Here is a 25,120-nt window from a genome sequence, read left to right as displayed (position 1 = left end):
CTCATAAGAGTGAACCAGAGAACAAAGTCTTAAAAAGTTAGTTTTGAGACTTCATTTGTCAGTATAATTAATCTGCATTCCTTCACATTAGCTGTAAGCAGACTCTTTGGACAAGGGCAAAAAGTAGCCACAATCTTCAATACAATATCACACGATGACCTCTAGGCAACATACTAAAATCTTTCCTCTGAAACATCTTGAGCCAGGCCTCCAGAGTTCAAATCACCCTCTGTACAACTGTCTTCCATATTCCTTCTAGGATGTCCCATTAAGCCCCACTTAAGGCATTCCATTGCTTTCCAAATCCAAAGTCCCCAAATGCACATTCCTCCAAACAAAACGTGGTCAGGCTTATCACAGCAATACCCCAGTCCCTGGTACCAACTTCTGTCTTAGGATTTCCATTGCTATAAAGAAACACCATAGCCAAGGCAACTCTTATAAAAGAAAAAATTTAATTGATGCTGGCTTACATTCAGAGGTTCAGTCCATCATCATCATGGTGGGAAGTATGGTAGTATCCTAGTGCTGGTAGAGCTAATAGTTCAACATGTTGATCAGAAGGCAGTCAGGAAGAGATTCTAGCAGGCAACCAGGAGGGAGCTCTCATTCCACACTGGGTGGAGCTTGAGCATAGAGACGTTAAAGCTCACCCCCACAGTGACACACATCCATCAAGGCCACACCCACTCCAACAAGGCTACACCTCCTAATAGAGCCATTCCCCATGGGCCAAGTCTATTTAAATCACCACACTTAATAATATCTTCTCTGGCTCAGCTCAGCTTCTCCTGGTCCCACTGTCACCAGCTGTCCTCTCTTACTCTGCGAGCTCAGTCTACTTTGAAGTGCCTCCTGCTTTCACTCTGCACAGTGTCCTCCTGCTTTCACTCTGAGCAGTCTCTTCTCTAGAAGAGAATCTGCTTCCTTCTTCCTGCACCGCTGTCTTCTCTAACCCTCTTCTCTGACCCTATTCCAATCCTACTCAATTTCTCTCAGCCTCTGCTAGAGTTTTTTATATCTTCTCCTGGCCCCAGAAATCCAAAAGGAAACCAACACTCAAGAGCATGGGGTTAACTGGGGACCCTTTAAAGAGCCAGGCACACTAAATAAATCACTCTACACCCCCCCTTTTTTTTAGCTACTAATTATGAGTTTTGAAGCTGATTTTCCATTTTTTCCAGTGTCCTTTCCAGGGTTCTCAGGTGTCTGGTGTGATCTTTCTGTTGATCTCTCAAGAGGATATCCACAACTGAGATAAGAACCTAATGGCAATACTTCTCTTTCTAGTAACTTGGTTGCCAGTTCTTGAATCTTTTATCTTCTTGATAGTCCTGGACTATCTTATCTACGAGCATCTTGCATTCTGGACTCCCTTTCTGAAGTCTTGTAATCTCTGCTCCCAGCTGTGTGAGCCTTTGGCTTCCAGCCCCAACTTTGGCATGCAGGATGTGATAGCAACATAGTCTGTCTTAAGAGTCCTGCTCATAGGCCTGTTGTTGCTCTGCACGGTGAATGGCTCTGATCTGTTATATTTAAAATTTTTAAATTAATTAAATAACTAAGTTGTTATTGTGTGGGTGTACATAGTGTGTCTGTGGGTATGTGTGGAGGTCAAAGAACAACTTTGTGAGGTTGGTTCTCTTTCCATTTTTTGTTGTTGTCAAGACAAGGTCTCACTAAGTAGCTTGGCTGGCCTGAAACTTAGATTGTAGACCAGGCTAGCTTTGAAACCATAGAAATCTTCTGGCCTGCCAGGCAATGGTGGTGCACGCCTTTAATCCCAGCATTTGGGAGGCAGAGGCAGGCAGATTTCTGAGTTCAAGCCTGGTCTACGGAGTGAGTTCCAGGACAGCCAAGGCTACACAGAGAAAGCCTGTTTCAAAAAAACAAAACAACAACAACAACAAAAAAAAACCCAGAAATCTTCTGGCCTCAACCTCCAGACTGCTGGGAAATAAGTCATGCACCACTACATCAGGCTTCTTCCACTATTACATAAGTTTCAGGATTGAACTCAAGTCATCAGACTTGAACAAAACCACTTTACCTGCTGAGTTATTGTATATTACGGTTTTCATTGCTGTAAATGGACACCGTGACCAAAGCAACTCTCATAAAGGACAACATTGGGCTGGAGAGATGCCTCAGCGGGTAAGAGCACCAACTGCTCTTCTGAAGGTCCTGAGTTCAATTCCTAGCAACCACCTGGTGGTTCACAACCATCTGAAATGAGATCTGATGCCCTCTGCTGGAATGTCTGAAGACAGCTACAGTGTACTTACATATAATAAAAAAGAATAAAGGACAACATTTAATTGGGGCAGGCTTACTGGTTCTGAGGTTCAGTATGGCAGCATCCAGGCAGGCATGGCACTGGAGGAGCTGAGAGTTGGAACATCTTATTCCAAAGTCAAACAGGAAAAGACTGTTTCCAGGCAACTAGGAAGAAGGTCTCAAAGCCCACCCCACAGTGACACACTTCCTCTGACAAGGCCATACCTACTCCAATAAGGTCACACCTCCAAATAGTGCCACTCCCTGGACCAAGCCTATTCAAACTACCTCTAATCACCCTCTCACCAGTATCACAGTACATATACTTGCTGCCTGTCCTGATAATCTAAGTTTGATCTCTGGAACCCACATGGTGGAAAGAGAAAACCGTTTCTTCCAGGTGTACTCTGACTGCCATACATTCATGACTACACAGGTATAAACATGTACATAAAATAAATAAATAAAATGTAATTTGGGAGGGGTTGTTAAACCATTTTTTCCCAGAGGCTTGAGGAAGGGCTAAAGAGATCTACATGATTTGCAGGACAGATCTTTGAGGCCTCCTCATTGCTAAAAACTAACTTTTGTGGGGGGAGGAGTGGTCATGCTGCTTAGCATTGAATCCAGGAACTAGGCAAGTGCTCTGTCACTGAGCTACAAACCACCTTTCCCCTGTTTTTCCTGTCTTTCCCTCTCCTTGCTTCCCCTTTCTCTCCTTGTGCCCTCTTTCTAGGGTACGCTTAAGTGACCATGCAGTCTTTGTTGAATCCTCTTGCCAACCTCAAAGCCTTGCCAAGGCCCAGATCCACTCAGCTTTAAAAAAAAAAAAAAAACCACACTATAATGGGACATCCCTTTAATCCTAGTGTTCAGGAGGCTGAGGCAGGTTGATCTCTGTGAATTCAAAGCCACTCCAGCTTACATAGCAAGTTCCAGATCAGCACCAGACCTATATAGTGAGACCCTGTCAGAAAAAAAAAGAAGTATGATTATTATTTGTAGATACCCTGCTGTGCTAGAGAACACCATAACTTGTTTCTTATGTATGGGTTCATGTGTGTTGTGCATACACATGTGTGCCCATGCATGTGGAAGATGGAAGTTAGCATTGTGGTATCTTTCTTCAGTTATTCCCCAACTTTATTGTGAACAAATTTAAACATTTGAAATAATACTTATTTATTTACCTTTCCATAAACACCAATACTCTACTTCTTAGAAAATTGTTATAGCCAAAATTGGTGGCCCATGCCTTTAATTCCTGGCACCACAGGCAGAGGCAAAAGCAGGAAGGTCTCTATGAGTTCAAGTTCAGCCTGGTCTACATAGTGAGTTTTAGAACATTCAGGGCTACGTAGAAGTACTTATGTGTAGTGTGATTTATTTTGTGTGCTGGCCCTTTAAAGGACCCTATGCCCTTCAGTATTGTCTACTTGACTTCTGGGAACAGGAGGAGTTAAAAAGCCAGCAGAGACTGAGAGCTGGGAGTAGCACTGGGAAGAAGGCAAGAGTAGGGTCTAGCCGGAAAAAAAAGTAGGATTGTCAAGTATTAAAATAAATTTTTAAAATAAATGCCAATGCCAGGTTCCTACCTGCCGCCGGGCCGGCCAGTCTGGGCCTCCCTCAACCCGCGGGAGAAACGGGGGTCCTAGTCAGGTCGACAAGGCATAGGCGAAGAAATGACGGCAGAGATGACACATGAAGTATAAGATCTAAGTGTATTTCTTAGAAATGGTATCAGACTTTTACAGTCATTGCAAAAGAGAGATGGTAAATCTGGCAGCTCAATAGTTGAGGTACATCTGAGGCTATCTGAAACATAATGGGTCTAAAGCAGCAGCTGTCTCCTCTGGACTGGTGCTGCATCCCCCCAGGCCCAAGCGCTCAGGGCCCGGGGGAATGTGGATCGCATGAATCTGCGTCCTAGCCCATCTAAGTTCTAGTGCTAGTCCTTCTGCGAGTCCAAGTGCTAGTCCTTCTCCTTGTCCTAGTCCAAGTCCTTCTTCTTCTCCCAGTCCTTCTGCTAGTGAAAAGCAGGTTTAAGTAGCATACAGCAAGCAGGGCAGATGACACGTAGGCAGGTGGGGGTTACAGCAGGGGACGCAAGTGACCTCCACACCAAGGTCAGCAGGGTCTGGTAGCTAGGTGTGAAGCAGGAGGAAGAGGAGTGGAGCCCTCCCTGTTGAGGTATTTTGATATTCCTAAGCTAATTCTCTGGTTCTACTGGAAGCAATGAGCAGGAGATTTCAATCTAGCGTTTCCTGCTAATTCTCTGGTTCTAACTGGAGGCAGGCAGCGGGGAGTTCTGACCTGACCTAACACTTCTAGCTAATGTCCTTGAGTGAAAGCCCTTCGATTACTCTCTAGTACGTAAGACCATAAACTATCTATTGCCCTAAGGGATGTACTCGACCTCTATTGCTAGCTCTGGGAAGGCAGTATCCTAGAGAGAGATTACACATTATGGGAAGCTAGGTGATAAACCGGGATAGGTTAGGAACATTGTGTTGGCCAGGAGATAAATGCCCAATCCTAACTATTTACGAATCATTTCTTGGGTACCTTTATGTCTAATTATGAGGCCATGTTGATGATTGGAAAGACTAATCTGGAACACGTCTGAGTTAGGGAATACCAGCAACTGGTCTGAAATCCAGGAGGCACAGAACCCCTTTCGGGGTCTTATTGCCTCTTATCCTTTATCAGGATTTTATCCCCGATATTTTGGATGTGACTGGAGTAGACAAGTGTGCGTAGCACCTACCTGCCCCAATGGTTTATGTTCCTGAATGAAAGACACACAGCCTTCCTCCCAGCTATTGGCTGTTGGCATCTTTATTTACCAATCAGAATTAGCTGGGAGGGGGGGTGAAGAGATGGCTCAGCAGTTAAGAACAATGTCTGCTCTTCCGAAGGTCCTGAGTTCAAATCCCAGGAACTACATGGTGGCTCACAATCATCCGTAATGAGATCTGATGCCCTCCTCTGGGTTGTCTGAATACAACCATAGTATAATTACATATAATAAATCTTTTAAAAAAAGAATTAACTGGGAGCAGGTTCCCACAAGCTCAGTGCAGACCCTTTGGTGAAAACTGTTTTGGGGATCCAGTTAGCATTAGAATACAAGCAGCTACAGATTGGGTCAGAGAGTAGAGCTAGAGAAGACAGTTGGCACGTGAAGGAAGAACTTTGAGTAGTGTAAAAAATAAATCCCTTTTCTTCTAAGCCCTTGCTCCTAGAATGACAACTCTAAGACTAATAATCTATTAATAAATGCCTTGGCCATAAGCTTTGGCTCAATTCTTATTCTGTGTCTGCCATATGGCTAGTTACCTCTCCCCAGCTTCACGAATCCAAGTGCGGGGTAAATGTCCTCTTTATTCTAACCTGAGTTCAGCTACATGGCTGGTTTATGGCTGTCTCCTCAGTGTTCCTAGGCAAATCTCTCACACCTCTCACTATGCTAAAACTCAATTTAATTTTTTAAAAAGGGGGGTTAAATGAATATATATATATATATATATATATATATATATATATATTTTTTTTTTTTTTTGACACAGTCTCATTATGTAACCCAGACTGGCCTACAACTCTTCCTGCTGGATCTTTTGAGTGCTGGGCCCACCTCCACTGCTGGCTTCACATACATATTATTAAACTTGGCAAAAAACAAAACAAAACAAAACAACAATGCAATTTAAAACTTTCCCATTCCAATTCCAACCTCGAAATCCATCAAAGCTGTGGCTGGTCCATCCTTCTCCCTCCACCCTATGGCTGCTGTAAGCTGCCCCCACAGGAGCTATCAAAGTGGTGACTCCTGTCAGAATGGCTATACCTCTTCACCTCCTCAGCCAGCATCCTTCACAGAAGCTGTCCACGGTGGCAAGTCTCTTTTCCCATCTCAGGGGAAGCTGTCCCATAGGAGTGGTACATCGGTACATCAGTACATTATTACATCGTGGAGACACCTTTCCTGCCGCAGCCTTGGTGAACACATCACTGCAGGAGCTGTCCAGCTGCTTTCTAGACTCCCCAAACAGCTCCACAGAGATGGTACCTCAATCAAAGCTACCTGTAGCCAGGAAGGACTTCCCACCTTAACCCATGGGCCCAATGCAGGGAAAGTGGGGTGGAAAAAAGCCACCAATCCCTGAGCAGGAAGAAAAAAAAAAACACCAATCCCTGAGCCTTTCACAAAAACCCACCTCTCCCTGAGGAGCATGAAAACCCACCAACACTTGAACAGAAAAAAAACTCACCAATCCCTGAGCTCCCCAAGATCAGGACTTGAAATCCCACCAATCTTTACTCTAGAATTAACCTCTGCCCTGAAAAGCTCTACCCGCTAAGAAATCCTATATAAGGCCGGTCCTCTGACCAGTTCCCTATTGTCTGCTCCAAGGAGCAGAGGGCAGCCATCTCTGGATTCATCCTTCCACACACTGGACCCTTGTGGTTCCTTGAGCTTCCATGTCTCAGAATACCCTTCCCTTAGGAGACTGTCCCACCCCAGACCTGTGTGGTTCCTGGGCTTCCAAGTCCCAGGATACCCTTTCATCCGAGCAGAAACACACTAAGCACATCCCCTTAGCCTGTAACTCAGGATAGAGGCAGAACCACAGGTTCAAGAATTCTGTCAACTTCTCTGAAGACACGAACTAGGTTTCTGAAATGCAATAGCTCTAGAGGCTAATCACCAGATTCCAGTTACATCAGCAGGACACAAGCTGGGAGACTGGGGAGTCTCAGGGACTTAGGCACCAGGGATGCCCAGATCCTCAAAATTGTTTCAGATATCCCGCCATTCCGGAGCCAATTGCAGCACGGCCGCTCCTTGAGGTTACAGCCAATCATCGGCTGCTGTAATTGCGCACCGAGGTCCTGTGAGGCAGCAGGCAGCCGGGTATTTTGAAGGCCTCTCTTCCCTACACACAGAAATGAACACCAACTCTTCTGAAGCGGCCATTGTACTTAAGGGCAAATGGGGCGCTGCGGGCAGTGGAAGTCCGAAAGGCACACCTTGGTTTGTTACGCTGCAGAAATGGCACCTCAGCGCCGGCAATGGCAACTGAAGCTAGGCGGTCGCCATGTTTTCTGAAGCTATCTTTCGGGTCCCTTCACCCGAGTCGTGTCTTTGTGTGAGCGGCTGTGGAGTATTACACTATGGAGCCTTACTAGTCTCCACCGGAGCTCTGCCATCGTAGAGGCCACTGGGGCTACCTCGTTCATTCCGCAAGAGTTGCTAGCAACCGCGATCAAGGGGCGTGGCTTCCGGCGGTTGCCGAGGCCGGAAGCGGAAGGCTGAGGCAGCCAAGCCGCTGCCGCGGTAGGATCCCCAATGGCGCCACCCCCGGTCCCACTGCTGGTTCCGATGCCTGGGGAGATCTGGCCTGGTTTCAGGAAGCCTGAGCTTCTGAGCTTCGCGGACGTGGCCGTGTACTTCTCCTCGGAGGAGTGGGGGTGTCTGCGGCCGGCGCAGAGAGCCCTGTACCGGGAGGTGATGCGCGAGACCTACGGCCTCCTGGGCGCGCTCGGTGAGGCCCCGAGTCAGAGACCCGCCCCTCATCCTCCTCGGGGGTTCACCCGGGAGATGCTGTAGACCGATCAAGTGGATTGTGAGCCCTCATCCCGCACTTTCCCACCAGCAGCATCAGTCACCTTCCATTCTCAGGGCTTCCTCGGGAGTCTCCATTCAGGCAAGAGCATCGCAAACCCTGTCCGGGCTAATTTGTGCATAAGTTCCGAGGAGGTGCCCTCACCCTAGTGGGATGCTATCTGCCTCGGCCAGCTTCTCAGGCCAGCACTGTGACCCCTGTTCTCTCTCAGGGTTCCCGGGCCCCAAACCAGCTCTCATCTCTTGGATGGAACAGGAGAGTGAGGCTTGGAGCCCCGCCGCCCAGGATCCTGAGGAGGGGGAAAGCCTGGGAGGAGCTCCGAGAGGTGAGGGATTGTCCCAAGTCCTCCCGAAACTTGTTTGTCCGGGGGTTTCTTCTCTAGTAAACCTTTCTTCCAGATTCCCCATTTCAGCATCCCTACAGAATTTAAAGAGTCAACATGTTTAGATACTAAAGAAAAGAAAACCTACTTGTTCAAGAGTTTTGGAAATTGGGAGAACTGTCCTATTAAAAACAGTAGCGGAGCTGGAGAGATGGCTCATCAGACAAGAGCACCTACTGTTCTTCCTGAGTACCAGGGTTCAGTTTCCAGCATCCACAGCTGTCTGTAACTCCAGTTCCAGGGGATCTGACACCCTCACACAGACCCAAACGTAGGCAAAACACTAATGCATATAAAATCAAATAAATAAATCTTAAAAAAAAAAAAAAAGAACAGTAGGAGAATCTAGAACCCAAAGAATTTTTACATTTCTAGATGTTTGTTAAAATACCACTCATTTCCCCCTTTCAAAACCAACTAAGGCTGGTCATTGTGGCACACACTTTTAGTCCCAGCACTCTTGGGGCAGAGGCAGGGGCATTCAGGGGCAATTGAGACTACATATTGTAAGACCTTGTCTTAGCCCCCTACCCTCACCCTCCAAAAAACCCTAAAATGCCCCTAAAAATAGAACTGTTTTCAGGTCTGCCTATCATATTTCTCAAACAAAGCAAAGTAGTACACAAAAAAAATGCCTGCCTGTATAATGACGAGCTTGGCTCGTCTCCCATCACTACCCTGAACGGAAGAAATCTGAAGCAAATATGGCACCTCATCTATAAAGGAACCACTGTACCAAAACCAATTACAAAGCACAACAGTAAACTGTGTTTATTGAGCATTTACTAAGTGATCGATAAGCATGTATGTATTTAATCCAATAATCCTGTGAAGTCAGGGAACCATTATTTTTCCCAACACATGAGGAAGGGAATTTTATCTGACTTTCAACAAAGCCTTTGTGTTAGCCACTGGGCAGTATACTTTGGTGCCACCTGGGTGACAGCAAGGGTGGTCAGTGCAGAAGTGTTAGGTTTTACTGAAACATTTTCCCTAAGATTTATCTTTATTATTCTTCAGTCTGTGTCGTGTATGTGTCTCCAGAAGGGCAGCTGCCCAAGGAGGCCAGAGGCATGAGATTCCCTGGTGCTGAAGTTCCATTGGTTGTGAGCTGCCTCATGTGGGTTTGGGGAAGTGAACTCAGGTCCTTTGGAACTACGGCGAGTGCTCCTAATCACTGAGCCATCTTCAGCCCCTGACTTGTTTTATTTTTGTTGTGTTGATTGTTTTCATTTTTAAGACAGGTAGCTCTAGCTGGCCTGGAACTCACCATTTAGACCAGGTTGTCTCCCAACCCACAGAAATCTCCCTGCCTTTCCTCTGAAGTGCTGGGGTTAAAGGTGAGCAACTTTCACACCCTACTATCCTGTTTTTGAGACAAGATCTGACTATGTAGGCCATGCTAGCTTCAGACTTATGGCTGTCTTCCTACCTCACCTGTTACAAAGGGATTACAGCTGCTTCCCTAATGGGACAGATGGGGCTTTTTGATTTGGTTTGGTTTGCTTTTTTGGAGATAGATTTCTCTATGTACCCTTGGCTGTTTTGGAACTTGCTCTGTAGACCAGGCTGGCCCCAGGACTAACAGAGATCCTATCTGCCTCTGCCCCTGAAGTGCTAGAATTAAAGGTATGAGCCATCACTGCCCAGTGACAAATGGGTTTTTAAAATGCAATTAACTTCTGTTTCCTAGGAGACACTCCAAATGAGACAGAGTGGGGCTGCAAGGAAGGAGGAGAGAGGCCGGCAGAGATTCCTGCTCAGTTGCAACCTAAAGAGATGGTTGAACATAAGACTTATTCCATGGCTACCAAGTCCTCTGCAGGGGCACAGCCACCTACCAAAGCTGCCCCAGACCAGATAGCAGGGGTGCAGCTTCCTGTCCAGGTACCGAACACCGATATACAGGCCAGCCAGCGACGCCATGTGTGTGTGGACTGTGGACGCCGGTTTACCTACCCGTCTATGCTGATCAGCCACCGGCGCATGCACTCTGGTGAGCGACCCTTCCCCTGCCCAGAGTGTGGTGTACGCTTCAAGAGGAAGTTCGCAGTGAAAGCGCACCAATGGACCCACCGTTCCTGCTCAGGGGGTCGCCGCGGCCGAAGGCCTGGAATCCGGGCTGTGCCTAGAGCCCCGGTCCGAGGTGACCGGGATCCACCAGTGCTTTTTCGGCACTATCCAGACATCTTTGAGGAGTGTGGGTGAGTTGAACAGTTGCCTCCGCCTGGAGGCCTGGAGCGGAGCATGAACTTGGCACTAGGAGTCAAGACTTCTCAAGGATCTCTTGTAAACTTGTTAAAAAGAAATGTGCCTGTAAAGACTTATCCAGATTAAACCTGACACCTTCTCCCCTCCCCAGTGTTCTGTGTTTAAAAAAAATGGTGCCTGGGGTGAGGATGTGAGTTGGTACAATACTGTTTTAGTCAGGGTTCTCAAGAGGACCAGAACAGAGAGGATGAATGTGCACACTCACATATATGGTTATATATACACATATATATATATACATATATGTATATATGTATATATATATATATTCACATAAATGGCAAAGGAACAGCAAGAGGAAGAAATAACTTTTGAAATTGCCTTTTTATTCTGGTTTCAACCAGAAGGGGTGGCCTACAATAAAGGGCACTGTAAAAGTAACTTTTTTCTTTTTTTTGTTTTTCGAGACAGGGTTTCTCTGTGTAGCCCTGGCTATCCTGGAACTTACTCTGTAGACCAGGCTGGCCTTGAACTCAGAAATCCACCTGCCTTTGCCTCCCAATTGCTGGGATTAAAGGTGTGCTTTTTCTTTTTTTTTGTAACTTTCTTTTAAAAATATATTTATTTTATTTGTGTGAGTACACTGTAGCTGTCTTCAGACACACCAGAAGAGGGCTTCGGATCCCATTATAGATGGTTGGGAGCCACCGCGTGGTTGCTGGGATTTGAACTCAGAACCTCTGGAAGAGCAGTCAGTGCTCTTACCCGCTGAACCATCTCATCTCTCCAGCATAGAAGTAACTTTTATTCGCTCGTAGTCACTGCCATTTGGAGGCTTGTGCCTCTGTCTGTTAACTTAGGGTTAGTCCTGGGAGCTGCCAGCCTCCGTACAGTCTAATTTAGTTCTAGAATGTTTTCAGCCGCTGAGACTTACTGCTGAATAAGCTCACACTTTCTAGTGCTTTCTGAATACTGGCTGGCTCATTCAACTCAGCTGTTCCGGCTCAAACTCCTTTCTAAGCAGACGGTTGAAGTTCTGGCCCAGTTCTGCCTCCCAGCGCCATGTTCCCAGAAATTTACAAATGCCTTGGTCATCTAACTAAGCTCTACTTTGACTAGATCATATCTAAAGATAGCCATCTATTTTAACCTACATTTTGCCATGTGGCTGGTTCCCTACACTCAGGTATCATTCATCCATCTCCTCACATCTTTTCTGGCTTCTCCTGCCTCCTTCTCTCCCAGAACTCTTTCTCCTTCTCATATTCCACTCTATTTCCTGCCTAAGCCATAGGCCATGCACAAGATGATCTCTCTACAGTTGACGGATTCAATCTAGCTTCTCTCAGTTTTTGACTGAATTGCTTTGTTTGGGAACTTAAGCAATTAGTGTTGTGGTGAATATATTTGGGGGTTTCTACCCCACCTTAGATCATTTAGTTCCCAAATAAAAGACACACACAAGCCTTTATATTTATTATAAGTCTTAAAGCACTAGAGCTGAGCAGATAGCAACCCACTATGCTATTTTGTCTACTTCTCTGTCAGTAACCCTGAGATATAACTTGCTACATTCCATCTGGACCACTCCCATTCAACAGGCCATCCCTCATGGCCATGATTTCATGATCTACCTACACCATGGTGACTTCTTCCTTCTCTTCTGAGACCTTATGCCCAGGAACCTTCATTCCACCTGCTCTCTTCTGCCCAACCCAGGCTGTAGGCATCTTTATTAACCAATCATAGATAACTTGGGGGGCACGGGTTATACAACAAAAGCTGGTGTACCTGCGGATCTCCTTGTCCTTGAGGATCTCCTTGCCATGAGATCTTTGGGTACAGAATTTAGCATTTGAATACAAGCAACATCAGAACAACCTCCTAAAATCTGTTCTAATCTTCTGGCTCCTTCTCATTCTCTAGTTTGTTCTGTCTTCACCTGCATCTTGCTTGTCCGTCCGTACCACTGTCCCAGTAAAGCTGCCCTCTCTTTTCTCTCTGCACTGCTCTTTCTTACATAGCCTCCTTTCCCTCTGTTCTCATGAGAGTTGAGTATGTCCTATTCTGTCAGATCTTTCTCTGTCATTTGTCTGCTACTCAATTAGACTTCACTTTCAAACATAGGTGCTAAGGGCTGTGCCACATCACAACTAGCAATAGTTTTTATCACTAAATAACTCAATCTCATGGTTCATAGCATGATCAAATATCCTGCAACAGAAGTTCATGTTGTTAAGCCCACATATAACCTCCATTTTTGTCACCATGGCCACTTTGTTCATGGTCCCATTGGTCTGTGACAGGAATGGCTTGGGAAGGAGTCTGACTGTACACAGAATAGGTTGTCCTATTTACTTGATTATTGAATTCCTCCTCTTTTGAAGTCATCTTTTGATGACCGTTTACAAGGGATACAATTATGTTCACATTCTTTGCCCATGTGGAAGGATCTATCTACGTAATTCTTTCCTAAATGTCTTTTTCACTAATCATATTTCTTCTAAGTCCTTGATCATCCAGTCAAACCATTGGCTCCAGCCCATGTATTAGTGAACAACTGCACATCTGGTTATTTTTCCTTCTAAGCAAAATTTGTGGCTTTGTACAGTTCCCAAAGTTCTGCCCACTGTGAAGATTTTGTTTCATCTGTGTCTTTCATGATTGTCCCAGAGAGGGATTGTAATGCTGCAGTTGTCCACTTCTGGATAGTGCCTGCATATCATGTAGAACCATCAGTAAACTAGGCCCTATTCTTCTCTTTCCCAGTCAGCTGATCATAGGGCATACTCCATGAGGCAATAAGTACATACTTGGCGGCAGATGTCATTGTAATGGGAGTAAAAAGCATAGGCATTTGGGCGACTTCTTATAACTTGCTTATATCCTCAGGTCTCAGGAGCTCTCGGGGCCAATCATAGATACCACTTCCATTTGATAATGGATTGCTGCTGTGCACATCCTATTTTATGGGTTAGATAACACCTAGCTCATAATAGGCATCTCAGAGTTTCATAATAAACCTTGTGGCCTATTTCAATGCTTTAGTTCCCACTAAGGCCTAATAGCAGGCCAAGAGCTGTCACAAAGGTGAATCGTTATCAGCAGAACCTTGCTTCAAAACCCCAAAGGTCTCCTTGTTATTCACTTATAGGGGTTTGTCAAAGGCTCCAGACAGCATCCCTATCTGCCACTGACACCCTAAGAACCCTTGGGTCTGCTGAATCATATGGCCTAAATGGTAGAGCAGCCTGCACAGCAGCTGGGATCTACCAGAGAGCCTTCTGTCTCAGATCCCATTCAAAGCTAGCAATTTTGGGCCACTTGGTATACAGGCTGAAATAACACATCCAAGTAACAAATGGGCGGTCTCCAGATACCAAATGGGCTAAGTGTTGTGCTTCTTTCTTGGTGATGGGAGGGGCCAGGTGAGATAGGTTACCCTTTACCTTAGAAGGAATATCTCTACATGTCCCACACCACTGGACACCTAGAAGTTTCACTCCCTTGAACTTTGGTTAGATTTATTTTCTATTCTCTGATGGCCCTGTATGATATTTTGTGGAAGAGACAGATGACCAAGAGCACTTCAAATGGAAGTGGAGAAATGGCTCAATGGTTAAGAGCACACGCTGCTCTTTCAGAGGATCAGGGTTCTATTCCTAGCACCTACAAGATGTCAGCTCACAATTGCCTTGATACCTCAGTCCTGGGGAACCAATACCCTCTTGTGGACTCCATGGATACTAAACATACATGGGGTAGAGAAATGCAGGCAGGTAAAATACCCACACATCAAAGTAAACAAATAAAAACATGGCCTTAATGGATGAATTTAAAAAAGATCACTTTGAACTAAGTTATGACATAGGTTAGAGGGTTAGTAGACCATTGAGGTGAAACTGTAAAGGTTTCAAGGCAAAGTGGTACATGCCTTTAATACTAACATCAGAAGACAAAAGCAGTTGGATTGTTATGATTTCGTGGCCAGCACAGTCTACATAGTGAGTCCCTGAGCAGCCGGAACTATAGAATGAGAACAGCACTTGTTGGTGCTGCTGTGTATTCAAATGCTAAATTCTATTCACATAGGTGTGGTTGCCTCAAGATGAGTGAATTCTCAAATACACTAGCTTTTGTTGGGCAAACCTTGCTCCCCAAGTTAATTGCTCAATAAATTAACTGATTGGGCAGTAGAGAGAGATGGGTGGGACTTCCTGAAAGGGAGAAAGGAACTCTTTCTTTTTTACAAATGTTCAGTCCATAAAGCATGAGACTCTTAATCTCAGTGTCATGAGTTCAGGCCCCAGGTTGGGTGCCTCTTATTTAAAAAAAAAAGAAAATATTCTGTATTAATTAATGCTGGAAACTAATACAGTGGCAATTATCCCTTAACCATCTAGTTCCACAAATAACCACACAGAGACTTTAATATCTCAGAGCTTAGACCTTAGCTGGATAGACTCTCAACTAGCTCATCTAAGTTAAGCTGACCACCTAGCCCCATCCAGACATGTGGATCACCTAGCCCCATCTAGCCACGTGGACCACCTAGCCCCATCCAGCCATGTGGATCACCTAGCCCCATCCAGTCACGTGGCTAGCTATACCTTCCAGGCCCAATCTAATTTTATGTTCCTAAATCATTATCCCAAACCATTAAAAAAATCCATTGTCACCCATATTCCCAAACTTCTGCTTAAACAAATTAGCAAACTCATTAAGATTTTTTTTTAATGGTGTAACATACCTCATGGACTACACTTTCTATTTTACCCCTAGGGACTTCCTTATATAGGTTTGGAGGCAGTGATAGGTGGCTCCTGAGGGACATCACAATTGTCATGTCCGCCATCTCCTTTAGGGAAAGTTATTGCCTATTTTAGATGAGACAGGATAAATTCTCTTAGGCAAAGGCAGAAAAGGCAGCACTGTGGTAGTTGGGAGAGGAGGCACATATTCTGCTAAGGATGAGGAGGTCTGGACCCAGAGTCCACCTACACATCACGAGCCCAAGTCACAGTACTGCATGTGTTTCCAATTGTCTTAGTTTAAATGCTGGCATTCTACAAGGCTAGCAATTACATTTGTGTTGTAATTCAGCTGACTGAATATTGGGGGCTTGGCCTTTGTTCCTGCAACTTGAGTTCTCAGCCTGCAGGGGGAAAAGATTCTCTTCCACCGCATACTTAGGAGCCATTATACTCTCCATGCTCATCTAGAACCATCAGTCTTATAATTCAGCTCACTCTTTCATAACTTTGCCCAAAGATGTTAAAAGGAGCCAGTCAGCATTGTTATTATTTTCTTTAGTATTCCTCAAGTGTTCAAAGGTTTCAAGGCAAATTGGGAACATCAAATGCATCTGTCTGGATATTCTTTAAATAGCATGCTCAGTGCCTCACATGTTGGGGACTCTTGTGACTGTTCCATCCAAATTTCATTAAGCCTGCCAGAGAAAAGCCTTACAATTCTGTTTCTCCAAGACCACTCCTGGTATCACAGTTTGTTTTAGAGTTCTTTAGATGAGCAGAACCAAGGGGGTGACAACATATCAGAATTTAAATGTATTAAGTAAGTGTCTTGGACACTTTTCTGTTGTGGTGATAAGCACTAGGAACAAGGAAACATTGTAAATGGAGTTTAATTAACTTTATTCATTTTTTGTTTGTTTGTTTGTTTGTTTGTTTGTTTGTTTTTTCAGACAGGGTTTCTCTATGTAGCCCTGGCTGTCCTGGAACTCATTCTGTAGACCAGGCTGGCCTCAGAAATCTGCCTCTGCCTCTCAAGTGCTGGGATTAAAGGTGTGCGCCACCACTGCCCGGCAACTTTATTCATTATTAATATGACCTGGCCAGTCCCCAATAACCACTGAGGCAGAGTCCTATGGATTATATAATAAGCTCTTGCGAGGGCAGGAGAGATGGCTCAGCAGTTAAGAGCACCGACTGCTCTTCTGAAGATCAAATCCCAGCAACCACACGGTGGCTCATAGCCATTTCATAATGAGATCTGATGCCCTCTTCTGGCGTGTCTGAAGACAACTACAGTGTACTTACATATAGTAAATAAATAAACCTTAAAAAAAAAAAAAAGAGCTCGGGCGTGTGGCCCTCCCCACCCAAGCGTGCTCTCTGCAGCTATGCTTTTGCCAATCCTGTCTCCGGAGTCTCGAGCCACACAGATATTTCTACCTGCCCCAAAGGGGGTCCTCACTCGGTCCCTCCCAGAAGGGCTTTTAGTCCAAGTACAACACCCCCATGCCAAAAGCCTGGGGATCCCGCACCCCATGAGAGCTCTTCAAGTCTCCGATTAAATTTTAAAAATGGCCTCCAATAAAATTACATTGCAAAAAATAGGAAAGAAACAAAATGAAAAGAGTAAAAAAGTTGAAGAGGCAGAGCCTGAAGAATTTGTGGTAGAAAAAGTACTGGACTGTCGTGTAGTGAATGGGAAGGTGGAGTATTTCCTGAAGTGGAAGGGGTTCACAGATGCTGATAATACTTGGGAACCAGAAGAAAATTTAGATTGTCCAGAATTAATTGAAGCATTTCTTAATTCTCAAAAAGCTGGTAAAGAAAAAGATGGTACAAAAAGGAAATCTTTATCTGACAGCGAATCTGATGATAGCAAATCGAAGAAGAAGAGAGATGCTGCTGACAAACCAGGGGCTTTGCCAGAGGTCTTGATCCTGAACGGATAATTGGTGCCACAGACAGCAGTGGAGAATTAATGTTTCTCATGAAATGGAAGGACTCAGATGAGGCTGACTTGGTGCTGGCAAAGGAGGCAAATATGAAGTGTCCACAGATTGTCATCGCCTTCTATGAGGAGAGGCTGACTTGGCATTCTTGTCCCAAAGAAGCGCAATAATTGTTGGCATTTATATATATATTCATATATATATTTATATATATATAAAATCTGGATCATGGGTTTTGAATTACTAGTGTGGAAAAAATAGCATTCTAATGAAAATCAAGTTTGATATGCTGGTTTTGAAAGTATTGACAGTAGTTGGGATATTTTTGGTTTTTGTTCTGCATCAAAAGGCACTGATTCCTGTGAGCAGGTAAGAGCTTTCTGTAGTTGCTTCCTTTAACAACAGAATATTTGATGCCATGTTGTATTTCCTCAGCTTTGAAGAACAGCTTTTCTTAAACGCTGGGGAGATTATACAGTCATTACTCAGTCAGAACTTACTTTTAACGGGGACACAGGAGGACCATGCTGGGGTTTTTGTTTGTATGCGGTGTATGCATAAAACACTTACATAACTTGTTTGTTTTGTCTTGCTTGTAATACTCAAAAGAACTGAAGATGAAAATACAAGTTTGTGAGATTCTCTTGTGAACATTTTCCTGAAACCACAACCTTTCAGATTAAGCAGATTCCGCAATTTTTTTTAAAAGCAACCACATGCGAATTGATGTATTATCACGTAAATACAATGGTTCATTTACAGAATGTTGTCCACTTCCCCTTCAGAAAATGGAATTAGACAAAGTTATAATGTGATTTAATAACAAGACTTGAGCTGAATGTGGTGGTGCACACCTTTAATCCCAGTGCTCTAGAGGCAGGTGGAGTTCTGATTTAAGAGGCCAGCTGGTCTACAGAGGCATGTCCAGGTCAGCCAGTCTGTGAAAGTTTACTCTGGTGAACCATTCCTTTGTAGAAAGATAAAATCTGTACTAAAAGGTTATGCTTTATGGAATCTGTTTGATGTGGAAATAGAATCATGGTTGGAGCTGACGTTGGCAATTAAAGACCTGCTGACCAAGTGAGTGAACAAAATTTGCTAATATCAATTACCTGCATGCTTTTTCTTTACCCTGACTCATTCCTTACTGGTAGGATCAATCTTTTCAGTATTTGGGTTCTGGTTCAATGAGCCAGAAAAATAACTTTGTAGTATCAGAATGTCATCCAACTGTATATTTACTTTATTGTAAATAATGGTGAACAGTGATCAATAAATAGTTTTATATTCCTTTAAAAAAAAACTCTTGCACATTTACTGAGGATTACACGTATACATATTTTTCTAACTGTTAGACTGGCTACTTCCTAGTTGTATTACCCAAGTAATACAACCTGCTGCTTGAACCTCGCCCTGGGTTACTTCTGCTCCAGCAATCAGTCCTTGGGGCCATTTCACTTGGGCATGTGCTCCAGGCCGTTGCATGTAATAGAGACATCTTGCTCTCTCTCTGTCTTCCTCCTCCTCCACTCATCTTCTACTTCTTCTTCGTGATCCCTACCTGTGACCACCAGCCCAGTAACTGAGTCTCTGCATACCTCTATTTTTTTCCAGTAATTACCTGTAGTCATCTTTATTTAACCAGTAATTTTAAATTGGGGAGCAAAGTTTACACAGCACCACTTGGTGTACATGAGGATCTGCTCATTAGAGCTGACCTGTAATTAGCATGTGAATACATAGCAGCACCAGACCAACCGCCAACAAACTTATAAAAGAAAACACTGCTGGGCAATGGTGGTGCCTGGGAGAGAGGAAGCAGCTTGAAGAATAATCCTAGTGAGGAAGAGGCCCGTAGGGTAGATATCTGACCCTACCCCAACTGATAACTGGGCTCCCACCCATCTCTATGTCCACCAGGGAGAAGCTTGCTAGCCAGTGGCTCCTGAATTAGGAGGAAAAGGCGCTGGCAGCTTGTCCAGTCTGGGAACTCCCAGGGCTGGGCCTTTGTAGCCACTCTTAGACACAGGCAGTGGGGGCTCCACACCTGTTTGAATTGGAGGAAATCTTAGCCTTTCCATCCCTTTGGGCTCAGAGACAGATCAGAGGAGGCTAAGCAACTGGCCCAAGATCACAGTGAAGCTGCAGAGTCACAGTCCACTGCTGCCTGTTTAAAATGTGTGTCTGTGTGTATGCACATGTGCATGCAGATGCCTGTGGAGGCCAGGAGTGGATGGCTGGGTGGCTGGAGCTACAGGCAATTATGAGGGGGCTGTCGTGGGTGCTGGGAACCAAGCTCTGGTTCTTTGGAAGAACAACAAGTCTCTTAACCTGTGACCTATCTACTTAACACACAGTTTTTTTTTTTTTTTTTTTTTTGGTTTTTCGACACAGGGTTTTTCTGTAGCCCTGGCTGTCCTGGAACTCACTCTGTAGACCACGCTGGCCTCCAACTCAGAAATCTGCCTGCCTCTGCCTCCCAAGTGCTGGGATTAAAGGCATGCACCACCACTGCCCGGCAACAAACAGTTTTTAAGAGACACCTTGGTATCTGTTGCCTTGAATTCCTGAACTCAGAAGATCCCTCTCCTGTAGCCTCTAGGTGACTAAGGTGAATGTTTTTTTTGTTTTGTTTTGTTTTGTTTTTTTTTGTTTTTCGAGACAGGGTTTCTCTGTGTAGCCCTGGCTGTCCTGGAACTCACTCTGTAGACCAGGCTGGCCTTGAACTCAGAAATCCGCCTGCCTCTGCCTCCCAAGTGCCGGGATTAAAGGCGTGCACCACCACCACCCTGCCTTTTTTTTTTTTTTTAATGAGTGCTCAGTGAACCAGTGAGACTTCTTGTAAATGTCTCACACCTGTGTACACATTCTTCTTCTTTTTTAAAAAGATTTATTTATTATTATACATAAGTACACTGTAGCTGTCTTCAGACACACCAGAAGAGGGCATCAGATCTCATTAGGGGTGGTTGTGAGCCACCATGTGGTTGCTGGGATAAGGTTAAGTTCACCTCTGATGTCTTTAATCTCTGATGAGTTCCTGACAAGGTGCCTGGAAAACTGCTATGAGTCAGGTCCTGGGGAGTCTGGCAGGAAGATCAATGCCATGTGGGCTAGCGTCCCCAAACAAACAAAAACCAACACCCAGGGCCTGGAGAGATGGCTCAGTGGGCTAAGAGTATGGCCTGCTCACCCAGAGATCCTGAGTTCAATTCCCAGCAACACGTCAGCTGTCACTCTTGCTCTAGGCTGGAGCCTCTGTGAGCACATACTAACTGTAATTAAACATAATAGTAAGAGAAAGAACAAAAATAGAAAAAAAGAGGTCCTTTGGAAGACAGCTGTCAGTAAAGTACTTTCTAAAGCCAGGAAATCATATTTAATCCCCAGTACCCTCATTAAAAAGCTGTGTGGCAGAGATAAGATATCTCTGGAACTTACTGCCAATCATGACCAGCCTAACTGGTGAGCTCTAAAGGAATGAGAGACCCTGTCTCAGAGAAGGCAGGTATGGCTCCTAAGAAGGTCATCTGAGGTTGACTTCTGGCCTCCATGTGTACAAGACTACACACACCCATACGCAGGTGCTCCCACATACTCTCAAGTAGGCTTTCACACATTTATTTTTGTATTTTCATGAGTGTGGATGCCATGGAAATTTCAGGAGGGTTGCTTCTCTGTTCCCTGGCTAACTAAGGTTGAGGTCTACCATTGTCCAGATAGCCTTGTGAGCTTGGTGCAAAATAATGGACTCCCTTTACCAGCAGGGCTTCTCCTTCCCTGACCCTGTCTGGAAAGCACAATACATGTTTCTATACATTTTATGGTGCAGAATGTCATGTAGCCCTTAGTGAGATTATAGGCTCAGCTCCCTTTCTCCCTATAAGAATCCCTCCAGCAAGCACCTGTGATTCCCCGGAATACCTCCTGTGCTAATGAGGCATCTTAGCTTTCAGCCAGTGACCCTTGGCCACCCTGGATATCTCTACCCCCATCTCCAAACTGTATAACTTCCTGTATGTTTCTGATGCTAAGGTCCTGTTCTTCAATTGGTTCTTGATTGATCAATAAAGATATCAGGGACCAATGACTGAAGATGGGGTGGGAGACTTAGAGTTGCTCAGGAGGAGGCAGGGAGAACCAGGAGAACTGGGGGAAAGAAGGAGGAGGCAGTAGAAGCAGGAGATGAAGGCACCCAGCCTTGTGAGCTCTGGTTGAAATGGCCAACGGCCACTCTATCTGATTACGTGTGGGGTGGCAGGGGAGGTTTAGGAGTGCCCAGTCAGATTAACTGGGGTGTGTGTGTGTGTGTGTGTGTATGTATGTGTTTCATCTGCAGATCCAAGGGAACTTGGATGGGGGCAGGTATCACAGTTTGCCCAGAGCTTAAAGTGGAGTAGCAAAACCTTCATGCTACATATAACCCTTGGCTCACCCTGAGTAGTGTTCATCTGTCCCTCAGAAGCTGGTCCTGGTATGTCATTATTATTGTTTTTATCATGGGATATCTGAAACACTGTTCATCAACTCTGTTCACTTCATCCTTTTGGGCCATTGGCCAATGACCCCAGAGTAGAGGGGAGACTCACAATTTTCTGCTTTGGGTTCTATATCAAATTCAGGTCATCAGAATTGCCCAGCAAGCACATTTACCCTCAGAGCCATCTTGACAACCTAAACTTATAATTTTAAAACTCATATTTGGTGTCTAATGATGTTTTTTTCACAAAACATCATTGAGATTTTGTGAAAAATCATCACTGAGAACCACATGTAGTCACTATCATTGTATTATACACATTCTGAAATTGAAGCCTGGAGTTTATGTTCAACGTCATATCCATGTTATTTTGTGTGTGTGTACTCAGGATTGTATCTAGGGGCCTCATGAACTCTGCAGTGTATTGCTAAGTGCCCTCAGTCTGAGTTTGTAGGAAATGACTCATCAGAAGGGCTGGGGAGAGGACTCAGTGGTTAAAAGCCCTTTTCTTGCAGAAGATCTGGGTGATAATAAGATCACCTATGATATCAGATCAACCTTCATGGGATTGCAGCTAACATTTGTTTTATTGATTAATGACCCAAGCCCAGGATAGTGATGTTGCCAACTCATATGCCAAACAAAAGCCATGCAGAATTTCCTTTAAATAAAAAGATGAAGGCTGTTGACTTAATATAGAAAGAAAAACATGTGAGGTTAAGATCGAGGACATCAAAAACTATGGCAACACACACCTCTAAACTCAGCACTTAAGAGGCCCAGGCAGGAGGATCAAGAATTTGAAGCCAGGGGCTCTCACAATGGTGCAGATGTTGAGAGCATCCATTTCTCTTGCAGAAGAGCCAGATTCGATTCCCACCATCCATAAGATGGTTCACAATCCTCTCTACAGTTCCAGGGGATCTGATGCACTCTCCTACCTCTGTAGGCACCAAGCATACACTTGGTACACTCACACACATGTAGGCAAAGTACTTAAACATAAAATAAATGAATAAATCTAATTAAAATAGAACAGATAGCCTTCTGCAGCAGGTAATAGAAGGCTTCTCTGTCTCTGACTTTATCTGGGGAATTCAATCCCCACCCCCAAACCCTACCTATGGAATGTCAGGTAGCTTTAGATTACAGGATCAACTTCCTTTCTCCTGATAACCCATTCAGGTAGCACCTGAGATTCCTGAAATGCTTTCCCACGCTAATGAGGCATTTCAGTACCCTAAGCCTTCTGACAATGATTCATCCTGGATGTTCCTATCACCAGTTTCCCATATAATACAAGCCTTGAATCACCCCCAAGTAAAATTGATCTGACTCCCCAAAGCTGCTCCCAGTGTGATCATTCACCATACAAACTCCCCCCACACCACCCCAATCCTTTGTCTCTGCTCCTTTTGCCCTTATGGACATTATGTTCCCAGAGAACAGGGAGAGTCACATGTATCAACCTTTTTTAGGATGTCATACCTATGTAATTTTTTAAAGTGCAATGACAAGTTCTAGTTTTTTTTAAAAGGCTGCTATTACAAATTGTTCGGGATAATTTAAAAATACAAGTTAATAGTCCATCAAACTTATTGTCATATTAGACACTATTCTATTTTATTACAGAAATGTGCTTCCAAGGTTGAAAAGATAGTAAATAGCTAGAAACAAACAGTTTACCTATTTAGATCTACTAAATAGATAGATGGCCTTCAAAACCCTCAGAGAATATCATTAAAAGAATTTTTTATTTTATTTTATTTTTTTTTGGCAATGAGACATATCAGCTCCTGGAAATGCCCCCATTCTACTTAAAAGAAGACAATGAGCATTGAAGAACTTCTATATGGAGTTTGCTTCATATGTGCCAAGCTAGCCACTGGCACAGTACTTTCCAAACTGGACAAATGGGATACAGGGAAGTTGACTGCTAAGTTTGCCAAGACAGGGTAAGTGGTTCTTCATATTTCCTGCTTCACAAAAAAAAAAGTTTGTCAGATATTATGGGCCAGAAGGCTGAAGATGATGCCCCCAAAACACAGAGAAATTTTGGAGGACTGTCCATGCAGGAAGATTTTTCTATTATTTCTATAGTTTTAGAAGCTGCTTGGCTGCACTTCCTGCATACTCATGTAGTATTTATTCCTTCTCAAGTCTCTGATGGACTTGAAGATTAGATGTAGGATTATATTTTTCAAAACCTTACTTTAATACGTATACTTGAATGTTTTAACTTCCCTTCTAGCCCCCACCCACCAGAGGAAGTGGAAAGGAAAGTTAACAGGTCAACGGAGAATGTGTACCTGTTTAGAAATAGCTCTTTGGAGTGAATCCATTCAGCGTTGTCAGGATATCAGCAGTTCTGTTCACATGAACCAGCAGTGGTAGCTTGATCCACTTGCAAACACCATTCACAAATCAGCAACATCAGTTTGATTCAGAAGAAACTGTGAGGATCTGCTAATTGGCCTGAGTCTGTGGAAGCAGCAAGAACACAACAGAACACCACCAGAAGTTCTTTGGTGGCATTTTCCTAAATAAAGTCACGACAAATGATGACCAGCAAAGACTGGAAAGGCAAAGCAATTCCACATAGCATAGTCATTAAAGCCCAGTGTTAGCAAAGTCCAAGGATGACCAGCAAAGAATGGCAAGGTGAACCAATACCAGAGTGTTGTCATTGTTGGGTTATATTTCTACCCTTTCCAAACATCTCGTGTTCTCTCTAGCATCCACTCTTGCAAAACATCACAGGACCTTTTCCCACACTGCTTCCAGAAAAGCAACATGTGTCTGTTCTTAGCAAAACACCCTCCCATGTGTCTGCTTCAGCAAAAACATCCTCTCATAAGACAGCTTCCAGAAAAACGTCACATGACACAACTGAGTCTCCAAAGAAACTAGAGATTTCCACTTCAACTAGATATAGTCTTACAATTAACCTCAGATTGTTTGAATTTAGGAAAATGTTTTAAGTCTAAGATGTTTTAGGTTAGTGATGCAAGTTATGCTAGAAATTGATTTAGGTACAGCACTCTGAACTCACCAAGATAGAACAGATAGTAAAATATTTTCTCCAAGGTGCCAAATACACATGACCTGGACATTGTGAATATAAATCTTAAGTGATAGCTTTCATAATTATTATTGTATATAATTTGTTATTATAAAAGAAACAATTGGGCTAGGGAGATGGCTCAGTAGGTAAGAGCACTGACTGCTCTTCCGAAGGTCCTGAGTTCAGATCCCAGCAACCACATGGTGGCTCACAACCACCTGTAATGAGATCTGACGCCCTCTTCTGGTGTGTCTGAAGACAGCTACAGTGAATTATGCCGGAGCAAGCAGGGCAGAGCGAGCAGGGCCGGCAGAGGTCCTGAGTTCAATTTCCAGCAGCCACACACATGATGGCTCACGGCCATCTGTACAGCTAC

General features: G+C 44.2%; 1 protein-coding gene, 1 long non-coding RNA gene and 1 pseudogene across 3 annotated transcripts; 2 read left to right on the top strand and 1 right to left on the bottom strand.

Annotated features, from left to right (window-relative positions):
* Nucleotides 1–3,119: 3,119 nt before the first annotated feature.
* Nucleotides 3,120–7,685, bottom strand: LOC116103013. Its single transcript, XR_004123358.1, has 2 exons — nucleotides 7,465–7,685; nucleotides 3,120–3,244 (listed from the first exon to the last, which is right to left on the bottom strand). It is a non-coding gene; the product is annotated as an uncharacterized LOC116103013 (long non-coding RNA).
* Nucleotides 7,164–10,643, top strand: Znf688 (zinc finger protein 688). Of its 2 annotated transcripts, XM_031388395.1 has the most exons (3): nucleotides 7,164–7,823; nucleotides 8,116–8,229; nucleotides 9,980–10,643. In XM_031388395.1, exons 1-3 carry the CDS (start codon nucleotides 7,628–7,630, stop codon nucleotides 10,492–10,494), a joined length of 825 nt encoding a protein of 274 aa, XP_031244255.1. In that variant the 5' UTR covers nucleotides 7,164–7,627; the 3' UTR covers nucleotides 10,495–10,643. The 2 variants fall into 2 exon arrangements, with proteins under 2 accessions (XP_031244255.1, XP_031244256.1); XM_031388396.1 differs by lacking the exon at nucleotides 8,116–8,229.
* Nucleotides 10,644–11,186: 543 nt separating this feature from the next.
* LOC116103011 lies at nucleotides 11,187–18,503 on the top strand (annotated as a pseudogene).
* Nucleotides 18,504–25,120: the final 6,617 nt, after the last annotated feature.

Source organism: Mastomys coucha, unplaced genomic scaffold (assembly GCF_008632895.1).
Source record: "Mastomys coucha isolate ucsf_1 unplaced genomic scaffold, UCSF_Mcou_1 pScaffold21, whole genome shotgun sequence".
Taxonomy (NCBI): domain Eukaryota; kingdom Metazoa; phylum Chordata; class Mammalia; order Rodentia; family Muridae; genus Mastomys; species Mastomys coucha.
Note: the sequence above shows the minus strand (reverse complement) of the source record. Positions and strands in the feature narration are given on the sequence as shown.